Below are 22,358 nucleotides of genomic sequence, written 5' to 3'. Positions count from 1 at the left end.
AAGCAATATAATTAAAAAAAATAAAAGAAAATCATAATTATATTTAATTTTTGCGGTGCATATGGAATAATTTCTAGAAGAAGTGAAATGTCTCTAAATTACTTTATAATTATGATTAATGTATTAATTAATTAATTAATTATTGTATAAGAAAGCAGAGATACATGTTCATTCAATCATTAAATTGCTAGTACAACTTAATGATTAGAAATCTGATCTCTAAGCTCCACTAGAATGATTAGAATTTAATTTGGACCCATTTCAATCATGGTAAAGACCATACATATATTCACTTTAATTATGAAGAGAATTAAAGAGATAGAGAGAAGCACATGCATGGATGATGGAGGGAAAATTTTTAAAAGGCAAGTTTTGGCACATATATGTAAAAGTGCTTATGACTTATGAGTGATTAATTCATCAATAATTATAGCTTAAGATTTGGTATTATTATGGCCTATATAACATATTGAATTATTAATTACCTGCTTTAACATATAATCCACATAATTAATGAGGATGAGGAGCTATATATATTTAATTATTTCCACCTTTTTTTTTAACCAAATTGCCCCAATTGGTGTACGTTAATTTTTTAATATATATTAATAAGACTTAATTATATATGTGTGTTATATTAGTTATTTATTATGAAATATAAGGCTAATGTAATACCTAATTGTCTAAATATATATGCATTTTTTTAAATATAATTATAAGGAGTTAAAAATAAATTATGTACATTAAGAAGGATAGTGTGTTTGATAAAGGGAGAAATTCAAATTTGAGACTTGTTGCCATAAAATATAAAAAATTAAACTCAAAATCTCTTGTAATCATATATACTTCTTTAAGTATAATGAATTTAATAAGAGTGACAAATTCAAAATTGGGACTCACTTGTCATGAGTATGAAAAATTATACTCTAAATCTTTGATAATCATATATAGATCTAATGGAACTAGTCCTAAGGGACAATTTGAAATTCTTAAAATTTATTTTTTTTAATATTTTTCTTAGATTATGTAGATAATTTTGATCATCTTTAATTCTTGGACTATTTTCAATTAAGGTACAAAATAATTTATATGAATTTTTGAAGTTAATTAACATAATTTAGATTTTTAGGTTCAATTTAAAATTTTTAAAATTCTATTTTTTTTTATAAACATTTTTTCTAGATTATGTTGATATTTTGAGCATCTTTAATCCTTGAACCATTCTCAATAAGGTGCAAAATAATTTCTATGAATTCTTTAAATTAATTAGCATATTTTATATTTTTATTTTTTAGGTTCAATTTAAAATTTTTAAAATTCTATTTTTTAAATATTTTTTCAATATTATGTAGGTGATCATCTTTGATTGTTGGACCATTCTCAATTAAGATACACAATAGTTTCTATGAATCTTTAAAGCCAATTAACATATTTGGAATTTTTAACTTTATTAAAATTTAATGAATCAAACATAAATAAAAATAATAAATAAACATATAAATAAATATTAAATAAAAATAAATTTAAAAATTATAAATATCATGAAAAAATTATACATTAATTAAATTTTATTTTTGTAAGAACAATTATATGCAAAATTAGTTAGATGCTATTATATTATCACAAATTTATACTAAGCAAACAAACCTACAAGTACAACTATTGTTAAAATTATGATTTTGATTTACATATATAATAGCAATATTTCTTAATTAGTAATAAAAAGAAAGTGTTTTATTTTCACCAATTACAAAAATTATTGATTTTAAATTCACGTCAAGATTAGAACTGAAATTAAATCGAAATCTCTCGAATTGAACCAGACAGAACCAAATCAAATTAAAACTGAAACCATCAAAGATCAAATCAGCTCAAAATTATAATTAAATCAAAATTAATATAAACCGGCTAAATTCAGGCTGATTTTGATTCAAACCTTCAAAGGTTAAGAAACCAATGGTTTCATCTCGATTCGGGCCTAATCGTACATACCCTTTAAAGAACATAGGTAAACTAATTAGATTAAAATTTATTTAATAATTATTTTAATACTTTGTGCTTTTCATATAAATAGTCATTAAATTATAATTAGCAATTGAATATTTATCTCGTAATATATATATATATATAGAGAGAATAAAAAGTTGAAATTTTATTAATTTTAATATAATATTGAAAAATGGCGGTGAGCAAACAAATTGATAAAGAACAATATTGAATGACATAGATTTGTTGTATGCAGTCAAAGCAGACGTGGGGAATATTTCATGCTTTACAACTATAAGCTTAAGAATCAAAAACCAAAAAAAAAACAAATTCTACATATTTATTGCTCAACCTTCACGAAATTTCCAATCCATTACTACTATATTTCATACGTCATAGATCCCTACATGGGGTTCACAAAGCGTGTTCTTGAGGAATCATAATATATATATATATATATATATATATATATATATATATATTAATTAATTAAAAAGAGAAAAAAAAATTGTAAATAAAATAGAAATAAATTAATTAAGAGGGAAATTGTATAAAATGAAGAGAAGGTATTGAAGAAAACATAATTTAGGTCAATTAAGAATCAATAGAATCCTTAATACAATAGTTAGTATTAAGATCTGACCTACCCAATATACTATTGTTATCTATCTTTTGACATGATCTCTTCATGATTGGTTCATTCCAACGTGGCAGTTTGCTATTGGAATTATATCTTCCAAGAAGATTCATGCCCAGACATGCTAAATTCTAAATATATAACTTTCTGCTTCTACGATCCTATTGTCAAAGCTTCTTATCTAACCCCACAATTGATTTTATCTAAATCCACTCTTTATCTTTAATGAAGTTTGAGTATTTTTGTGATATAAATAAAGATAAAAATAATAATAAAATAATCTTTAAAGTTGAGCAATGATCGGTGAAATTAAGCTAATGAGTATATGGCAAAGCACGTGATCAATTATGGTAATGGTGTGTCGGTTATTACCATCAAAAACTGAGAATCTTATTTTCTGCTCAATGTATATCCCTCTGGTCAAAGGGTTGCAGGCAATGGCAAGAACAGACACGTACTGTAGCTTTCACTTGTAGTCCATATGCGCACAGCATGAAAGACAAACACTGCTTCCGTGAAGCATTAAATTCTTTATAATTATAGAAAAAGACCCATCTTAGAACTATAATCCAAAGCTAATCAGTTTTAAAATATTTAAGGGACTGTGTTCAAGCAGTCCAGTTGTAAGTTCTTTAGCTATGGTCTTCTCTATATAAATCCCTTTGACCTGTCCTTTTCCTTTGGCAATTGAAGTCCTAGCTTCTAGAGTGCTTCCCATAGATGTGCTGTTATGCAGTTGGAATCCACTTGGGAAACTTTATATGCTAGTTCTTACTTGCCTGATCATGACATTTGCTCTTGTAATTGTCTTGGCTACTTAAACTAACACACTTAAAGCACTGACTTAATTAAAATATATCATTTCAGCTTAAACTGCTTCTGGTCTGGTGATTCTGACACTACTTGCTTAATTTATCATTAACATATGATTCACTTAATAAAATATACTTAGTATAACTGCTTAAACAAGAAATTATCAAATAACCCAATTCTTCTTTCTTTATTATAAGTTAAAGAAAGCAGTAAAGTTTTAATTTTCCTTTTGTCTTGAACTTGAGATCCTCCAATTTAAGATAGGCTTCAATGTCACCGAATTAAAGTAAAACTTGAATAAATGAAACTGAATTTAACTCAGTCTGATGAATTTGAAAAGAAAAATTCCTATATAGTTGTACTGCAGTGAGTGCCCAAAAGAAATTAATCCTCCATAACTGGGGAAGAGCATTGGTTGATATTTGTCTGTCTGTTACAGACAAAAGCCGATGAACAATCGTTATGGACCACTCATTTCACGCTCTCAATTTTGCATTAAAATGCAATCTAATCCATCTAATATCTATTAAAATTGCAAAATCTTGTGCCTTCGGCGGCAAGATCTGTTGAATTTTGATGATGAGTTTCTCGCACATGGATATTTATCGAGCCCCACGTCGATGATTTATACTTATAAACAAGTATATATTCTCCTAATGTACTGTTTTTAATTTCTTATTGATTAAATTTTGCTTTGTTCTTTGGTTCTGTTTCCTCTTGGATGTTGTTTATTCTCTAGGTTTCTTAGTTGAAATCCTACCCAAAACAACACAATCTCGACAGTATCTTATGTCTTACATGTAGACATGCTAATTGTCAACCAAACCTAGCACATTATAGATATGCATCTTTGAACATCAGTACATGCATGCATTTTGTGTTGTGCACTTAAGAGATAATCCGTCAAGTGATTAAGCCACTAATCCAGCAATTAGTGACCTTAAACGAGGCTAATCGAGCTCGCTAGAGCGTGCAAATTTGACTTCAAGTGCACAGAGTACTTAACTAGGCCTAAGCCATAATAATCAAGGAGAACCTCGATTATTAACTGGGATGCTTAAGGACTAATGATGTTATAAATTCTGTTGCTTGGAGTTAATGCAGAAGTGGGGCCATAAGATCTTCTCAAAGCCTCTATTTTGTCTTAATTATGTTCCCAAATCAGAATCTTAATCTTGTGTAAAATTGGTATCTTTGTCAGATCATCAGAGCTTAACTACTTGTAGATCTCTTGAAATATTTTGCATGCTTCAGCTCTTCTGTATTGATCTGATCTCATGCATGATTTTGGTTTCAGTAAGGAAAAATTACGGCTTAAATGAAAAAGGATTTTGTTCAAGAAAAGGATTTGATCAGTCATAGGTTTGAAGAGACAACACACCCACCATTGATTAATCAAAACAAGAAAAATTAAATTAAGCAAATTAAGAGAGGTATTATGATAGGATCACATTTGAGGAAGTGGAAATTAAGTAATAAAAAAACAAATTAATACCCACCCCGGCCCCTATCAACTACCATATTCTTTTCTAGATCTTATGAAGATTGAGATAAAGAAAGCTTTGAGATAATGACAGAAACGAACAGTTGGCAAGTGGAGATTAAAATTTCATCTGTAAAAAGGTGAGATTTTTTATAGTCTTTACATTACAGAGAATCATTTTTTTTTTTTTTAAATTCCCAATACCAGGCAACTTGCGGGTCCCTTTTTAATGTCAAAGCTCTCAGACTTGGTGCTATATATAAGAGGGTTATTGCATGGGTTTCACTCATCAATTCTCAAACAGCTTATCTTCTTTCTCTATCTCGCTTTCCATACACAAGAGCTAGAGCAAGCTTTCTTTAATGGCAAAAGCCCTATTATTATTTGTAAGACGAGCTTTTTTTTTTTCTATGATCAAAATTTGCAAGACAATCTTAACTCTAGCTAATCTTATAATGGGCTTAGAGATTGAGCAACCTACCGTTGGGCTATCAAAAGTTGCAGTTTCTGAAACTCATGGAGAGGACTCTCCATACTTTGCCGGCTGGAAAGCGTACGATGAAGATCCTTATGATGAATTAGAAAACCCCTCAGGAGTCATACAGATGGGACTCGCAGAAAATCAAGTAAGTCTCAATCGTCTCAGTCTCATCACCAGCTTAAACGTTCATTTAGACCTTCTATCTGCGCTGCTTCATCGATGGAATTATATAATAATATCCTTCTTCTCTTGTTAATTTCATCATCAGGTTTCATTTGATTTGCTAGAAGAGTACTTGGAAAAGCATTCTGAAGCATCTACCTGGGGACAAGGAGCGACTGGCTTCAGAGAGAATGCCTTGTTTCAAGATTACCATGGACTGAAATCTTTCAGACAGGTACTTCCTTCTACCCATACATATATATATATATATATAAACGTGCTATATAAGATTACATAAAAGCGATTTCTGACAGGTTATATGCATTAACTTGTTCACAGGCAATGGCAAGTTTCATGGAACAAATTAGAGGGGGAAGAGCAAAATTTGACCCCGATAGAGTAGTCCTAACTGCAGGCGCAACCGCAGCTAACGAGTTGTTGATCTTCATTCTAGCTGATCCCGGGGATGCTTTGCTAGTTCCAATTCCATACTATCCAGGGTAAGTACAACTCGACTAGTCCTCGTCACTGAAACTTGTTTCTTTCATTTCATGTGCAGTATTATTTTCATACCCATAACACTAGCTGAACTCCAATTTTACTGGTTTTCCAGATTTGACAGAGATTTAAGGTGGAGGACTGGTGTAAAAATTGTACCAATTCATTGCGACAGCTCAAACAATTTCCAGGTCACTCCTCAAGCCTTGGAAGCTGCTTATAAAGATGCAGAAGCCATGAACATCAAAGTGAGAGGAGTACTTATAACCAATCCTTCAAACCCATTAGGTGCCACAATCCAGCGTTCAGTCCTGGAAGACATTCTTGACTTCGCCACACAAAAAAACATCCATCTCGTGTCTGATGAAATCTACTCAGGATCCACCTTCTCATCATCTGAATTCGTAAGCATTGCAGAAATTCTGGAAGCTCGTGGATATAAAGATTCAGAAAGAGTTCACATTGTTTACAGTCTTTCAAAAGATCTTGGTCTCCCAGGTTTTCGCGTTGGAACTATATATTCCTACAATGACAAGGTTGTTACAACTGCAAGAAAGATGTCTAGCTTCACCTTGATTTCCTCGCAAACACAACATCTTTTGGCTACCATGTTGTCTGACAAGGTATTCACCAAGAATTATATTAAGATAAATAGAGAGAGACTGAGGAAAAGGTATGAAATGATCATTCAAGGGTTGAGAAGTGCAGGGATAGAGTGTTTGAAAGGTAATGCTGGGTTATTTTGCTGGATGAATTTAAGCCCTTTATTGAAGACACCAACGAAAGAAGGTGAATTGAGTCTTTGGAACTCTATTATTCATGACTTGAAGCTGAATATATCTCCTGGATCTTCTTGCCATTGCTCTGAACCAGGTTGGTTTAGGGTGTGTTTTGCCAACATGGGCGAGCAGACACTAGAAGTTGCACTGAAGAGGATACATAACTTCATGGAACAAAAGAAAACAGAAACCAATTAAATATGTTTTCACAGTAAGGTGCATTTTTTAATGGCTCCAGCCATTTTCATTCTTTAACTAGATGATAAACCTCACAATATTAATGGTTTTGTCTCATTATTATATATATAATATATACTGTATGTCAGATTGAAATATGTTATACATTCTTGTTTTCTTGCTTTGCCAAGCAAGTTTCCAAGAAATTCCATTTGTCTCATTAAATTGTAATATGTTTGAAAGAAGTTTCCAAATATATAAAGTGTATTGCTTTCTTTTTATTTTTCATATATATATATATATGTATGTATAATGCATACAAAGAAAGGAATCTGATTTGGAGTTCTTAATTAGCTAGCATAGTCAACTCAAATATATATCCACCATTAATCCAAGAAATTGGTATACAGCCAAAGAAATGTAGTTAATTGCCCTAATTACACTAAAAATTCAAACATTTATGTAAATTTACATCACAATCTAAATCTTTTAATTTTATCAATTTTGCCTCAATTTTTGAAATATTGTAATTTTATCCAATTGATTAAATTGATAAAAAATTGAAACTAAAAATATATATTTTATTTATTATAATTAAAAAATTGATTTTGATTTTTCTCTCTCCCTCACCCACCATGAGAGGAAAGAGAGAGTGTGAGTGTGATAAGGGAGAAGAAAAAAAAAAATTTTTAATGAATAAAATACTATTTTTAACTTTAGTTCTAACTAAATTGGTAAGTTGGATAAAATTGTAATTAATTTTAAAAATAGATTTAAATTGTTAAAATTAAAATATTTGCATTAAAATGCAAATGTCAGTAAAAATTTAAGCTTGTACTGTAATTAGGCCTAGGTTAATTTACCTTAATACTGGATATAAACTGCAAGAAGTTCTTAATCATCAATAGCTTCCTTAATTAATTTATTTTATCATATATGTCTTTCCCTTAGTCATTGTTTGATTCATGCAAGAAATGGGTTTTATTATTAATTAAGAGAGCATTTTGATGTAAAAGTTGAAGATTTACCTAATCCAATGAAAAGAAAGATGTTCTTTCAATTAAGAATAAACTAATAATCCTTAATAATATATTAAAATAATTAATATATTTTATATTCAAATATTTATATAAAAAATAATATATACACATATTATAACTAAAATATGATAAATATAGTTTTTAATTAAAATGACGTTAAGGGAATTTTAAAAATTTATATCATTAATTATTTTTTTTTAATTTATTGCTATTACTTTTTATGTTATCGAAATGGAAGTATTATTTTATTAATTTTATATGGTTGTAAATATTAGAACTGGATAATTTTTTTTTTTTAATTTCATGCAACATGTTAATAGAATTTTTAAAATAACATATTATTATATTTCTTAAAATTTTAGAGAAAAATCTATAAAATTTCTTATACTATTGCAAGTTATAGTATAATATGTTATATTATATTTAAATTATAATATATACACATATTATGACTAAAATATAATAAATATAATTTTTTATTAGAATCTTCTTTATGTATCGTGTTTTATAAGAAAATGGCACAAATTAATCATTTTTCTTAATATCAATTACACTAATTTTCATTAATATTTTAAAAATAAAATTTTAGAATGTATATAGTGAAAATTTATAGCTTTATATTAAAATATAAAGAAAAAAAGGACCACTATGTAAGCTATCTTTATTTTATATAATAATCCATTTTGCATATTATTCAATTTATTAATTTGATTAATATAATATATATTTATATATTTATAATTAGTAAGTTATAAACAACTAATATATAATATATACATATATTATTTTAACTTTTAATTTAAACTTGTCTTGTGACACTCACATATTTAATAAGTCTATTCATTATAAATACAAAAAATATAAATTTTCAATATATTTATTCTTAATAATTTATAACACTACACATAAAGAATATTTTAATAAAAAATTATATTTATTATATATATATATATATATATATATATATATAATTATGTAAATATAAAATATATTTAATTATTTAAATAAATATAAAATTTAAATAAATAGACTATTTTATTAATATAGCAAAAAATGAGAAATTTAATTTTTTTTATTAAAAAGTATATTTAAAGGTGTTTTGATTATTTTTATTATAATAAAAGATAAATTAAACAAAAATTAGCTTAATGAATCAATAAAAAGTAAAAGATTGATTTGTTTAATTTTAAAAATACCAAATTAAATTATTAATTACATCAAACCTTAAAGATTATTTTGTAATTTACTCATTTATTTATACATGAAAGAAAATGTTTCTATTTTAATTAAATAAAATTAATAATTTTGTTTAAATTTAATTAAAATGATTGATTAAATAAAATTATAATAAATTAATTTAATTTAATTTAAATTATTAAAATTAAATTTAATTGCAAGTTGGTAACAAAATTTATTTTTTTATAATTAAACAAAAAAATGTAAATATCAGTTGGAATCAGCAGAAAAAAAAAAAAAAAGAAAAAGAAAAAAGAAGCAGAAGAAGAATAGCAATTGGCTTGGTCGCGCGTGTGAAAGCAAATTAATGTTGTGTTTCCTTATTTGGCTGAGGCATCAAAATAAAATAATTGCAATGACCGCCACACCAACCAACTCCTTCGGGCTTTCTTTTCTAGTCAAATCGAGCCCAAACAGAAAGATCACAGCCGTCCACGTGACCCTATACGGCACACGAGCGGCCTCATAATTCTATCATCATATCATCAACACATGAAGTTAAAATCAAATTAGCCAAAAAAATAGAAAATTCTTACTCGTATTTGAGTGTTTATACATTCACCAACCAAAAAAAATTATCTATATATTATTTATCATGCTTTTAATTAATATTTTTTAACATGTAATATTAAAAGTCTCCAAGAAATTACAACTTGAATCCAAAAAAATAATTAAACAAATAAGGAAATTTATATTGTATAGCTAGCAATAAGCCTAACAAATCAATACAACTCAATCCAAACCCAACTAAAGATTTGAACTCGCAAATCAAATTCATCTCTAATCTACAAATCCTAAATTTACAAGGAAAAGCATCAAAACAGAGAAGCATGTAGTCGATCACTACCAAAACTTGCTACCATCAGAGATGTTGAGCATAAATCTAAGCCAACACAAGGAGCAATCATAGTCGTCCATCAAAACATAATAATTCAACCAAACAGTACCTAACCTTTTAAATTCCTAAAAAAAACACAAACTCTAACTTTACAACGACAAAAAGATACTGCTGCAGAGCTTCTTGGCACTCGCAGACCATCAAGAAGACCTTTTTTCCAATCATAGTGTAGAAGCAGATCTTGGGGATATGAAACAACCGAAGCAAGTGAAGCCCTTTCAATGCGCAGAACAAACCCTAGACCCAAGAGAACAACCCAACAAACCGAACAAAAACCCTCAACCTAAAACCACCATTTACAACTCACAAAAACATAAATATACACAACCAACTCGTGTAACAGTTCGGCAGTTCCCCACTCCTATTCTTAGCAGTTGGCAAGGCCGTCACAAGCTGTCTCTTGCCCTATGGAGCTAACCAGTGTGAATTTATACAGGTACGTGCGAGAAACCTCGAAGATACTTAATATTTGGGCTTATGCAAGCTTGCTATATAAGGAGAAAGGCTGACCTAGGGGCCTTGGCCAAGGCGGACCTAGGTGCCGCACGGGGCTAGAACTCCCGTCTCGTGACAATGTAGTATCAGAGCAAGGCCTCAGACGATCCAAATCACGCCAAGCGCCCCAATAAGATCGGGGTAGGCAGGGTGCCGATGGTGATAAGAGTGTTGCTGAAATCAGGTGGGGGAGAGTGTCAAGCCTTAATGGGACAGAGGTAGACAAGGGTTTCTCAATCCCACGTCGGATAAGAAAGGGGTCAATCCGAGGGACAAGTGCAGCATGTTATGCAGCTTGTATGCGTCTGGCGAGTAAAATGATGAATCTTGGCAAGGCATTTTGGAGGATGTCTGCGTGCGGAAGCGGGTGAGTGCATTGGCAAACTAGTGGCCAACATGTTGCTCAAGTGTTTGCATTGGGCGAGTGTAACAAATGGTGTGTAGACTCCTATGTGCGAGGGAGTGTGACTAAGTTGCGCAGGGAAGCAACGTACACGCAAACGAGGGCGTTTGCAGAATTGGGTGGGGGAGAATGTAACGGTTTGACAATTTTCCACTCCTATTCTTTGCAGTTGGCAAGACCGTCACAAGCTCTCTCTTGCCCTATGAGTTAACCAGTGTGAAACTGTACAGGTACGTGCGAGAAACCTCGAAAATACTTAATATTTGGGCTTATGCAAGCTTGCTAAATAGGGAGAAAGGCTGACCTAAGGGCCCTGGTCAAGGGGGACTTAGGTGTCGCACGGGGCTAGAATTTCCGTCCCGTGACACTAGAGGTAGGAGGAAAACTATCCCGAGCTAAAGCAAAACAACGCAGATTTCCCATGTCCCAAAGGACAAGGGAAGCACATGAAAAGCGCGAAGCAAAAAATCAAGAAAGAAAACCGGAGCTGAAATCAGGAGAGATGAATAAAATATAATTAAATAAATTTTTTTTTTAATTAATATGATACTTTTAAATTATTTAGATGCATACGCCTGACCATAGAAAAGTCTTGCTTCAAACAAAGTTGAAATTGAATTTTCTTTCACTTTATTTTAAAAGTGCGTGATATTCTCCGCCAAATTAAGAGGGGTCCACATTCTGATCACAATCTGATCACATCATGTGGCTTTTCACATTTTCAGTTTGTGCATAATCTTCTTAGGGAAGAGGTGAAATCGCCTTCTTATTGTTCCTGTATGAGATTATTTGAGTTTCCAATCAATGTCATCTCCAAATGATTGAAACATTATTATTGATTATTGAATGTTTCTAACTTTCAACATTCCGATGTCTTTTCTCACTATATTTTGAAAATAATATGTATCCCTCTGTATTTTATGAAAAATATTTATTTTAAAAATATATATTTTTTAACATTTAGAATGCTTAGAAAATTCTTATATGAAATTATTTGAGTTTCCAATCAATGTCATTTCCAAATGATTGAAACATGAGTATTGATTATTGAATGTTTCAAACTTTCAATATTCATATGTCTTTTCTCGTTATATTTTGAAAAAAAATATATATCTGTGTTTTGTGAAAAATATTTATTTTAAAAATATATTTTTATATTTTTTAATATTTAGAATACTCAATAATAGAAAATATTTCTTTGATAGAATGAAAAACTAAATAATTTTTATGTAACAATGATGAGAATGTTATTTTCTGGATTTTGATAATCTCATTAAAATGTAAAAATACTTATACGTACATGACATAAACACATATCATTAATTTAACATTGCAACCAAAGAATATAAAATATTTTCATGAAAAACATTTTTTACTAAAATAATTTTTATATACAAATTATTTTCTACAAAACAAACAAAACCTAAATATATATAAACATCACATGAGATTACATTAATGATCTAGTACTTCTTCATAATGCAAGTGATCAGAGATTCAAAGAATCCTTGATTAGAAGAGAATCGATGTGAAAGCCATGGGATAAAAAGACAGCAAGACTAGATAATGATATTGAATTTGATGCTGGTCAAACAAGGCTAATAATTTGGGATGCTAAGTCTTGGAAAGATAACAAAGAAACTGACACAAGTTTAATTTAATGTATGTCATAGCTCCAATCTTTTCTAGTACTGTGAAAACTGACAGATAAACTTACATGCTGATTTATTCATTAGACACTGATGTATGATGATATTGAAACAGATGTATGATGATACTGAAACAAGCTCAAGGGAATTCATGATGTATAAGGACACATTGCAAAGTAGCATCTACAGTGCGAACAGTTACATACCGTGAATCTCAGAATGATGAGACATTCTGTTTGAAGCAATACCTGTGCAGCTTATCAATGTTGAAGCTGTTAACTGTGTGCTACAGCCCTTCATGCTTGAGGACTTAGCAAGTCTTTCTTTCATAAAAAACAGCAAATACAACATGCCTCTGGATCTTCTTGAAGGAAGGAATGCTACAAGCTCCCAAAGTCCTGCCACAAACCGTAAACCCCACAGCATGCCCTTTTGAAATGATGAACTTGTTTTAATCATCATCATTTTCATTCAATGAGGTCACTCACTGAGATTCTTCCCTTTTTCTGCAGTCTTTTAGTAAGATGCAGTTTAGATTCAGCAGCTGAGTGTGTCAAAACTCTAAAATCAGGTGCTTAATGGAATTTTCTTATGAAATTGCTGAACGAAATGTTTAAGAAAGAAAAAATAGTTACACATGCTTTGCAAAATTTCACCTGAAATATAGTTAACAGAGAGACTAGGAGATTCTTGCTGTCAAAATAAATAAATAAAGAGACTAGGAGATTCTCATACCACGTCTGAGAATGAAAAGAAGTTTCAAATGTTTTCATTTCAACCACCAACTCAATTATTCTTCTGCATACAAGAAAACCTAGATTGAAAGTTAAAATTTATCTTGATCTTCTATTTTTCCTTGAACAAAAAATCCTACTGCCGTCAAAGAAATTTAGATAAATTCACCCAAATGATACATATGTAACAATTATTAACTAATTTCATTTCCACAAACTGTCCTGTCCATCAATTACTACCAAGAATGCATATCCAAGACAAGCTAAGCAAAAACTTAAAGACAACTTAAGCTCATATCCAAAAATATATTATAATCGGCGCATAGTGACAGTTTTCCCATGCACAAGCAAATTCATTCTCATCTGTTGAAATAAAACTATATGATGCATCATTGCAACATCTTCTTTGAATAGCCATTGTTTCCTTGCTTAGACAATGCTTTTTATTGTCATGGTTTCTTGGTTTCCATTGAAGGTACACAGCAAAACGTCATTTGAGGAGACTCTGAGTATTAGGGTAACTAAAGGAAATAAAAAGTAAAACATGCGCACACGCACACACAGAGGTCTGCAAAGAAAAAGGCTGCAAATAGAGGAATTAGAAAGATCATTAGCAGATAATTCGAATCAAATAAAAGCATTTCTGTTTTAGCATTAAATTACTAGTAATTGAGACACCCAAAAGATATGAAACAAATTTTTTTATCAGAAACAATTCATTATCAATACAGCAATATTCTTCACAAACACGAATCTTATATGCAGAACAGAAGATAGTCTATAATCAAGTAAAGGTTAATCTGTAATAGCAAAACAGATAAATGATTTTTTTTTTTCTTTCTTCTTTTACCGCGAAAAAACATGTCGTGAAGAGAGAAATACCTGCTGCGTTTATGAATATTATAAATTGGAGCAATAGTCATAGCTGATCCATACACTTCCACAAAACACCATCTCCATCCAACAGCAAGCTAAATAAAACAAGATTACTGTTTTTCATCTAAATTCTAAAGTTTGTATGATTTTAATTTTTGAACTCAAATGGAAGGTCATAAATAACATTTAAAATGGTTTAAATACCAACTGAGAGCCAGCTGATAATTTCTCATCCTTCAAATTACAAAATATAACTACCAAAAGAATTAATGTTCTTTTGCTGAGAGATTTACATATTAGAGAGTGTCTCAAATGGAAGTTTACCCTTCATGTCTAAGAATCATGTGCTTTCCTTGCCTGGTAAGGTTCACAACTGTTGATCCTGCACATCCAGAGGAAACTTCAAAGCACACCACCTTCATAAAACGTGCAAAATGTTCTCAGAGAATCTCAAAATCCTTGATGCAACCACTATTGCCTGCTAAAAATTCATACTAATGAGAGCCACTCTGACTCCCAACACTGTCCAATCCTGGATTCATGGAATTCTGTTAGGGTTTCAGAATCCTAACAGAACAATTAGAGAAGAAAGGGGGGAAATTTCAGAAGAAAGGGAAGGAAAATGAGAGGAAATCAGAGAGAGAGAGAGAGAGAGAGAGAGGGAAGAGAAGATATTATTTCTGGAAATTCAAGAGTGACTTTACAGAAAAGGATCTTCTCCTTTATATATTCTCTGCCTAATAACTGTCTAGCTGACTACTGAATTCTCATTGGTCAGTACAAAAGACTTCTAGAGTGAGTCAACTAACAGTTGTAACTTCCTTCTATCTACTTCTTAGTAAAATGGGCCAAGCCTAACTCACCCCCAAAAAGTTAGCTCAAGGGGGAGGACTGCCCAAAGGCTTTATAAGGGGCACACTACCCCTATCCCAAACTGATTTGGGATATTAATATACTCCTCTCACATCTAGAATCGAACACTTAAGAGCGTGAACGTGAAACACTTATGAGAGGCCCAACGTCAATTGGGAAGGCTCCAATACCATCTTAATAAAATGGGCTGGGCCTTGCTTACCTCCGAAAGTCAGTTCAAGGAGAGAGGAATGTCTAAGCTTTTATAGAGGGCACATTACCCTTATCCTAAATCGATGTGGGATATTAACACTACTTCTAGGCTGTCATAACTACTTGCATCTTCTAGAACACACTTGTAACCCTTCAAAATGACACAGATCCAGCTTCACTCTTCCATAATAAGCTGCTGTACTGATAGAGTAAGGAATCAACTATAGCAGAAAATGGAAGAACAGAAACAGAGAAATTGCAATAGCAATGAGAATGGAGGATTTTATTGATTAATTTCAGAATTACAGGTGGATACAAGACGCTAAGACCTCTCTTACCCCCCAGCAGTATGACTACTGCCCCCAAGCTATCTACTAGCTGGAAAAATACAAGACAACTGTTCCTCTCCTCACGCTGCCCTTTCTCTCCTATATATAGCATTCCCCGCTGGTGCATCACATGCACCCGAGAATTACAACAAAATTGAAATGAGCTGTCCAACCAATTGCAATCCTACCAGCACTTTCTTGCTTCACCTAGAATACATCTTCCTGCTTCTTTTCTCTCTTCCCTTCAGTCCCCCCTGAAAATAGCCTTGTCCTCAAGGCTGTATTGCAGACATAAAATAAATAATTCCAGCAATAAACTATCTGGCAACTCCACCAAATTATATAATACAAACAATGGAAAGTGCAAGCCACTTTGATCCTGAGTTAAGTTGGGATCAATACGTTATATCCATGTCACAAGGAACCACAATAAATCTGATGCAGCCCCTAACCAGAACAAAATTGGTATCAATAAATTACTTATATTACGTTTTGGAGAGATCAGCCTATGTTGCTTTATGGTTTTATATTCCAAACATTTTTTGTACCGAAGGGATCACCTTTTAACATATGGAAATTGATATGTATCAAATATCAATAAAATTACCCAAATCTCCCTCCTTAATGTGTGTCGAACAATTCCATAGAAGATATAGCATATGGAATTTGATATTCTGACTGCTGCAACTTCTCGCTATACTTCTTCCTATAGTATGTAATAGTAACAAATTCTCAAGTGCCCTTCACTCTGCTACAAACCCCCAAAAGAAATAGTCTAACATTAAAATTCAAGATATTAAAGTACAAGCGAACATATTATATAATAAAGTGGCAATTTCGGGTGAGAAAATCATCAGTTTTCAACCTCATTTAGTTAGTCTATTAAACGAAAGCTATGTTCAAATGCTACAATTTCTTTCCTTTTCTACCAGAACAGGGAAAAGAGGTACAACTTCACCTTATTACAAGAGCAACAGGTTCCAGAAGTAGACTAGGGAATTAAGTATCCCATGACGCAGATGGTCAGTAACTGCAAAATGCTTTATCTCTGATGCATCTCCAACATAAATTGCAGAAAGGTTTGCATAATTATTTAGGTTTGTATAAGTATTTCCTTTAATCTCATGAATCCAATTAACTGCTTCCAAATTGATGAAATAAGGGGAAACTGCAAAGTAGCAATATCCAAATGTGAGGACTGTTGAAATAAAAAAAATAATAGCTGCAGAAAATAAAATTAAAAGAATAGTAAACTTGAGACCCGCTATAAACACTGTCCTTAAGGAATTATTTTGCCAACCACCAGAAAATTAAATGCGAAAATTCCCCTAGGATATAATAGATTCTTCTGGTTATTTTCCAGGAAGCAGAACAATAGAAAAGTAAGAAAAGTCTTTTTTTAACCCAGCAAAAATTAATGCAACAGCTCACTTGAAAAATTATATATATATATATATATATATATTGAAAAATGAGTAGTCTGCACTCTACCTATTCTTTTGCACTGTAACATTAAAAACATAACAAAAAATGGAACAAATGGCCAGCAAAAGTGGAGCAAATCAGCAACCACTTTTAATGTTAAAATATTTGAAAATGCGGAGCAAAGTAGTTGGAGAAAGAATAAGTCAACATGGCCATTTGCAGATTTGATAAAAATTTAATGATAAAAATATAGTTCAATACGTTTTGAAATATCATAGATATCTAACAATCCCCCACATATTTCAAAAAGACTTATAAAAAATTTTTTTGGGTTAAAATATAAGTGTAATTGCTTTGATCTGGTGTTTTTTGGATTATGAACCAGACCTAGACTGATGTGACATAACGTACAGTGTTGTTGGTGAGACTTTTAGTTTCTGTGAACCAAAAACCCTTTTAAGTAAGTTAAAGTCCTATTAATCACATTACAACCCCACAATTCTCACAATTGAGGCTTTTTTGCGCTAATAGGCCATGCACAAGCCTGGTAGTTCATGAGTGCTCTAGAAATTATGCAATAATTTCATAGAAGTGGCCCCATTCCACACTCATATAGGTGATTTCATCAGGTGTCTACTGCAATTTATATACCACCCATAAGGATATAAATATCATTAAGAGCTTTTAACTCATCCACTCATTTAATGCAGTCTAGTATTTCTCACACCATAGAAAGGGACAAAAAATTAATAGTGCTAGCATAACTAACAGGTGACTTGTTATTACCCATATAAACCTTATTCATGAGATCTCCAATCACAAAGGTTGGGTTTCCATCACTATTAATTCCTAAATTGGCTCAAGTCCCATTACCCTCAATGTTTCATTTATTAATTTTGTTCCCAGAGGTTTAGTCAAAGGATTGGCCAAATTCACTTCTGACTTTACATACTCGATGGGAATAATTCCATCCTTTAGCAGCTGCTTAACCACATTATGTCTCAAAAGAATATGTCTATTCTTATCATTGAAAGTCCTATTCTTTGCAATGGCTATTACCACTTTGCAATCATAGTGCATGAACACAGAAGGTGTTGGTTTTATGCCTAGCGGAATATTTGCTAAGAAGTTTTTCAACCATTCAGTCTCATTACCAACCAATTCCAGAGCTATAAACTCTAACTCCAAGGTGGATTTAGCTATAATAGTTTGTTTGGTTTATCTCCAAGTTATTGTACCACCACCAAGGGTGAACACATAACTACTAGTGGATTTTATCTCATTTGAGTCTAAAATCCAGTTAGCATCACTGTATCATTCTAATAAAATGGAAAATCCACTATATAAAATACCATAGTTCATGGTACCTCTCAAATATTTCATTAGTTTGACAAATGCAGCCCAATGATCATGATTGGGATTATGTGTATACCTACTCAATCTACGCACAGCATATGCTATATCAGGACGAGAAAAACTAATTAAATGCAACAAACTCCCAACAATCTATACATATTCAGATTGAACAATAGGATTACCTCTATTTTTCTTTGATTGAGTGTTAGCATCATAACGGGTGCTTACTAGTTTGACATCGAAATGTCTAAACTTTTGTAGAAGTTTCTCAACATAATATTCTTGTGATTTCATTATATCATTACCTTTCCTTATGATTTTAACACTCAAAATCACATTTACCTAGCCCATATCTTTCATATCAAATTTATAAGCAAGAAAACATTTTGTTTTACGTACTATATCATAACTAGTACCAAAAATGAGCATGTCATCTACATATAAACAAATAATTACACACTCATCATTTACAAGTTATGTATAAACACATTTATCAACTTCAACAGAGGAAAAACTATCACTAATCAAAACTTGATCTCATGCCGCTATTTTGGTGCTTGTTTCAAACTATATAAATATTTAAGAAGTTTGCAAACTTTGTTTTCTTAACTAGAATTGACAATTCGACACAACCTTAAGGTTGTACTATATAAATTTCTCCTTCCAAATCACCATTTAAAAAGGTTGCTTTAACATCTATTTGGTGAATAAAAAGCTTATGTATAGATGTCAAAGCAATTAAAACTTGAATAGAAGAAATTCTAGCCACAGAAGCAAAAGTGTCAAATCTTGTTTTTGAGTAAAACCTTTTGCAATTAATCTTGCTTTATATTTATCAATTACTCCATCAGGATTATATTTTCTTTTAAAAATTCATTTGCAACCAATAAGTTTAGCTCCTGGAGGTCTACCAAAATCCAAGTATTATTTTGGGTAATAAAATCAATTTCAGTTTTAATTGTTTCTTTTCAAAAAGGGGCATGAGAAGAAGCAATAGCATCATAATAAGTTAAAAGAGTCATTTTCGATAAGATATGTACAAAAATAATTTCCAAAAAAAAGTCTCTTTCAGGGGAAACTGCAAAGTAGTAATATCCAAATGTGAAGACTGCACGTAGACAATTGACTGCCAAAATATTCTAGAATTGTGCAATGCAAACATGCATATCATTCTCTATTAAACAAGGAAAAAGAAGAGGCAATGAGTTTGATTAAACCATGTTAATTATCAAGAAGAGTCCAGCCATGGCCATGCTTTTATGCAAGGCAACTCCAATATAGTAAAAAGTTGACTATCCCAATAATTAAAGAGGCATTTACGTTGGAATGTCCAAATAACATACATTAGAGTGGAGCAAGCCTAAACAAGTTCAATGACAAAAATTGTTAACAATTGACCATGCACTCATCAACCAATCCATGATCATATGTTATACAACACGTATTCCTTTTTGCTTTATCCAATCATCTCCTCATTTTTTCCACAAAAAAAAAAAAAAAATACCAGATTCAATTTCTTCCTCTCCTCCAAAGAAAACAAAATTAAATTTTTGCAATTTAGCTGAAAAAAAAATACAGGGCATCTCCGCCAGCATCTAATAAAAACAAGACCAAATTATTGGAGTAACATGCGTATATCAAGCACCACAAACAAATCAAGAGTGCATCTGCGGGCAACATAATAACCTACTCACCTCTGAACAACAACCTCTTCAGAGTAAACTTCTGTGGCAGGCAGGCCCCGAGGCCGAACCACCTCCAACTTGTTCTCAACGTCTGCGTTACATTTTTCCTGACTCCAGGCCATTTTCCTTGGAAACCCAATTTCCAATCTCTTCTCGGGCTCAACAGCGGCACAAATCCAATATTTGGAACGCCTGAAATTATCAAAGTAAAACAGGATATATTAATTCAAAAATAACCATAACCTAGAATTGATGCAGAAACAGAAGAAAGCGAGTCAAAGGGAACAGACCAAAAACGATGGAATGATTTTGATCGCTAGAGAAGAAAAAAAAATAGAGAAAAGACTTGATTAAAGAGTACCTCAGAGAGAGAGGAAAGAGCAGCACGAAGTGGCAATTTTTCGGCAATTCTTGCGGCACAATTTGTTACTCTGCTGCCACTGATTCTTCTGTAGAGGAGCTCTGAAGCAGGCGTCCATAATCTTCTTAGGCTTCGCCAAGCTATTGTCGCATTGCATTCTTTAATACCATAATAAAAAATTACTCGACACGTTTTTTGAATAATATTTTTAAAAATATATATATAAAAGCATTTTTTTTTTTTTTAACAAAAGCAGCGCATGATAGAAATGGACAATTATTACAATCATGAATAACTATTTAATTTAACATTTGCTAAATTCATTTTTATGTAAAATTAAACTTTATAACAATTTCAACTCAAAAAATATTTTGAATAATAATGATTATAAGAAGAGAATTTAAAGTACATAAAATATTTTTTAAAAATAAATTATTGTACTAAAATATTACTCTATAAAAATTAAATATATTATTATCCTTCATATAAATTTAAAGTTATCATTTCAATGCTGCAGCCGATGAAACAAATTTATTCAAAATTCTTCCTTAATTTTAAAAGAGGGAAAAAATTTATTGTAATTTTGGATATTATAGAACCTCATTTTTCATCAATGAAGTTATATTTAAACAAAAAATTAATAATTCGTTTTGATATTTTTTTTAACATATGTTGATGTAATCTTATTCCATATAATATCATTAATAACTTAATTATTAAATATTTAATAATTTTAAAAAATTAATACTGAACATCCCTTATTTTTTCAAAAATTTTAATGGTATTAAAAGTTTTTAAAAAATAACACTTTGACAGCATCATGTTGGGAGCAATTATGCCTTATATTTAGGATGGCAATTGATCGAGTTTTGGTGGATATTTGATATGATATGAATTTGAATAGTATATAATTAAATTTAAAATGGGTTGAGTTTAAAAAATAATATTTATTATGGATTTAGATTTTAAATATTGGATATCCGTTATGTAAACTTGATTATATAAATAATTAATTAAATATAAAAAATATATATTTTTTATAACAATATTTATAAATTTTAACATGTTTTATTTTAAATAAAATAAAATTTAAATATTGTATGAAATTATTAAATTTTTAAATATAAATTATTAATAAAAATAATTTTTTATGTAAATTATTAATTAAAATATATAAAATTAAATAAGTTCTAATATTTTTTGAATAATAACAATTGTAACACCCCTAATTTTAAATTAATTATTTTATGGATAGATATTAATATTTTATTTTGTTTAAATTTTAGGAAATTATTTGAAATTTTTCTGATTTTAGAAATTGGGTTCGATTTTTCTAAAATATAAAACTTTGATGATTTTTAAAAATTAATTTAAAAATTACGTGGCAAAACTAAAAATATATTTGGATTCTACGAATTTTTCTGAGTTTTTAAGAATTTTTTCGAAATTTTTATGCCTCGTTTTCGGTTCCAAGGCAGAGTAAAAATTTAAAATTTTGTATCATAAATCGGACCGATCGAATCAAACCGGACAGGATCGTACCGATCAAATCGGACCGGCCCTCTTCCTCTTTTTCTTTTCTCTTTCGCGCATTCCCGACACCTTCTTTCTCTCTCTCCCGTTTTCTCTCTCCTCCCTCCACCCCTCGTCGGCCAGCCTCTCACACGCCGCACACCTCCAGCCACCTCCACTGCCGCGCTCGACGCCAGCGTCGCGCGAAGTCTCCCTTGTGTGCAGGCGTAGTTTCTTCTTCTCGAGTCAATTTCAGTCGATCTGACCACCAATTGAAC

The 22,358-nt window shown here is 30.9% G+C and overlaps 1 protein-coding gene and 1 long non-coding RNA gene across 6 annotated transcripts; one reads left to right on the top strand and one right to left on the bottom strand.

Moving 5' to 3' along the window:
* The first annotated feature begins 5,213 nt into the window (after positions 1 to 5,213).
* LOC110635898 (1-aminocyclopropane-1-carboxylate synthase 7) lies at positions 5,214 to 7,247 on the top strand. Its single transcript, XM_021785398.2, has 4 exons — positions 5,214 to 5,545; positions 5,669 to 5,797; positions 5,902 to 6,062; positions 6,176 to 7,247. Exons 1-4 carry the CDS (start codon positions 5,282 to 5,284, stop codon positions 7,035 to 7,037), a joined length of 1,416 nt encoding a protein of 471 aa, XP_021641090.2. The 5' UTR covers positions 5,214 to 5,281; the 3' UTR covers positions 7,038 to 7,247.
* A 2,311-nt stretch (positions 7,248 to 9,558) lies between these two features.
* Positions 9,559 to 20,776, bottom strand: LOC110635892 (uncharacterized). Of its 5 annotated transcripts, XR_009141287.1 has the most exons (5): positions 20,569 to 20,769; positions 20,217 to 20,399; positions 16,700 to 16,909; positions 14,354 to 14,763; positions 13,655 to 14,054 (listed from the first exon to the last, which is right to left on the bottom strand). It is a non-coding gene; the product is annotated as an uncharacterized LOC110635892 (long non-coding RNA). The 5 variants fall into 5 exon arrangements; XR_009141284.1 differs by adding an exon at positions 9,559 to 9,734 and having other exon boundaries at positions 12,944 to 16,909; positions 20,569 to 20,776; XR_009141285.1 differs by adding an exon at positions 9,946 to 13,250 and having other exon boundaries at positions 13,473 to 16,909; positions 20,569 to 20,775.
* Positions 20,777 to 22,358: the final 1,582 nt, after the last annotated feature.

This window comes from Hevea brasiliensis, chromosome 11, assembly GCF_030052815.1.
Source record: "Hevea brasiliensis isolate MT/VB/25A 57/8 chromosome 11, ASM3005281v1, whole genome shotgun sequence".
Taxonomy (NCBI): Eukaryota; Viridiplantae; Streptophyta; class Magnoliopsida; order Malpighiales; family Euphorbiaceae; genus Hevea; species Hevea brasiliensis.
This window is presented reverse-complemented; position numbering and strand designations above follow the sequence as displayed.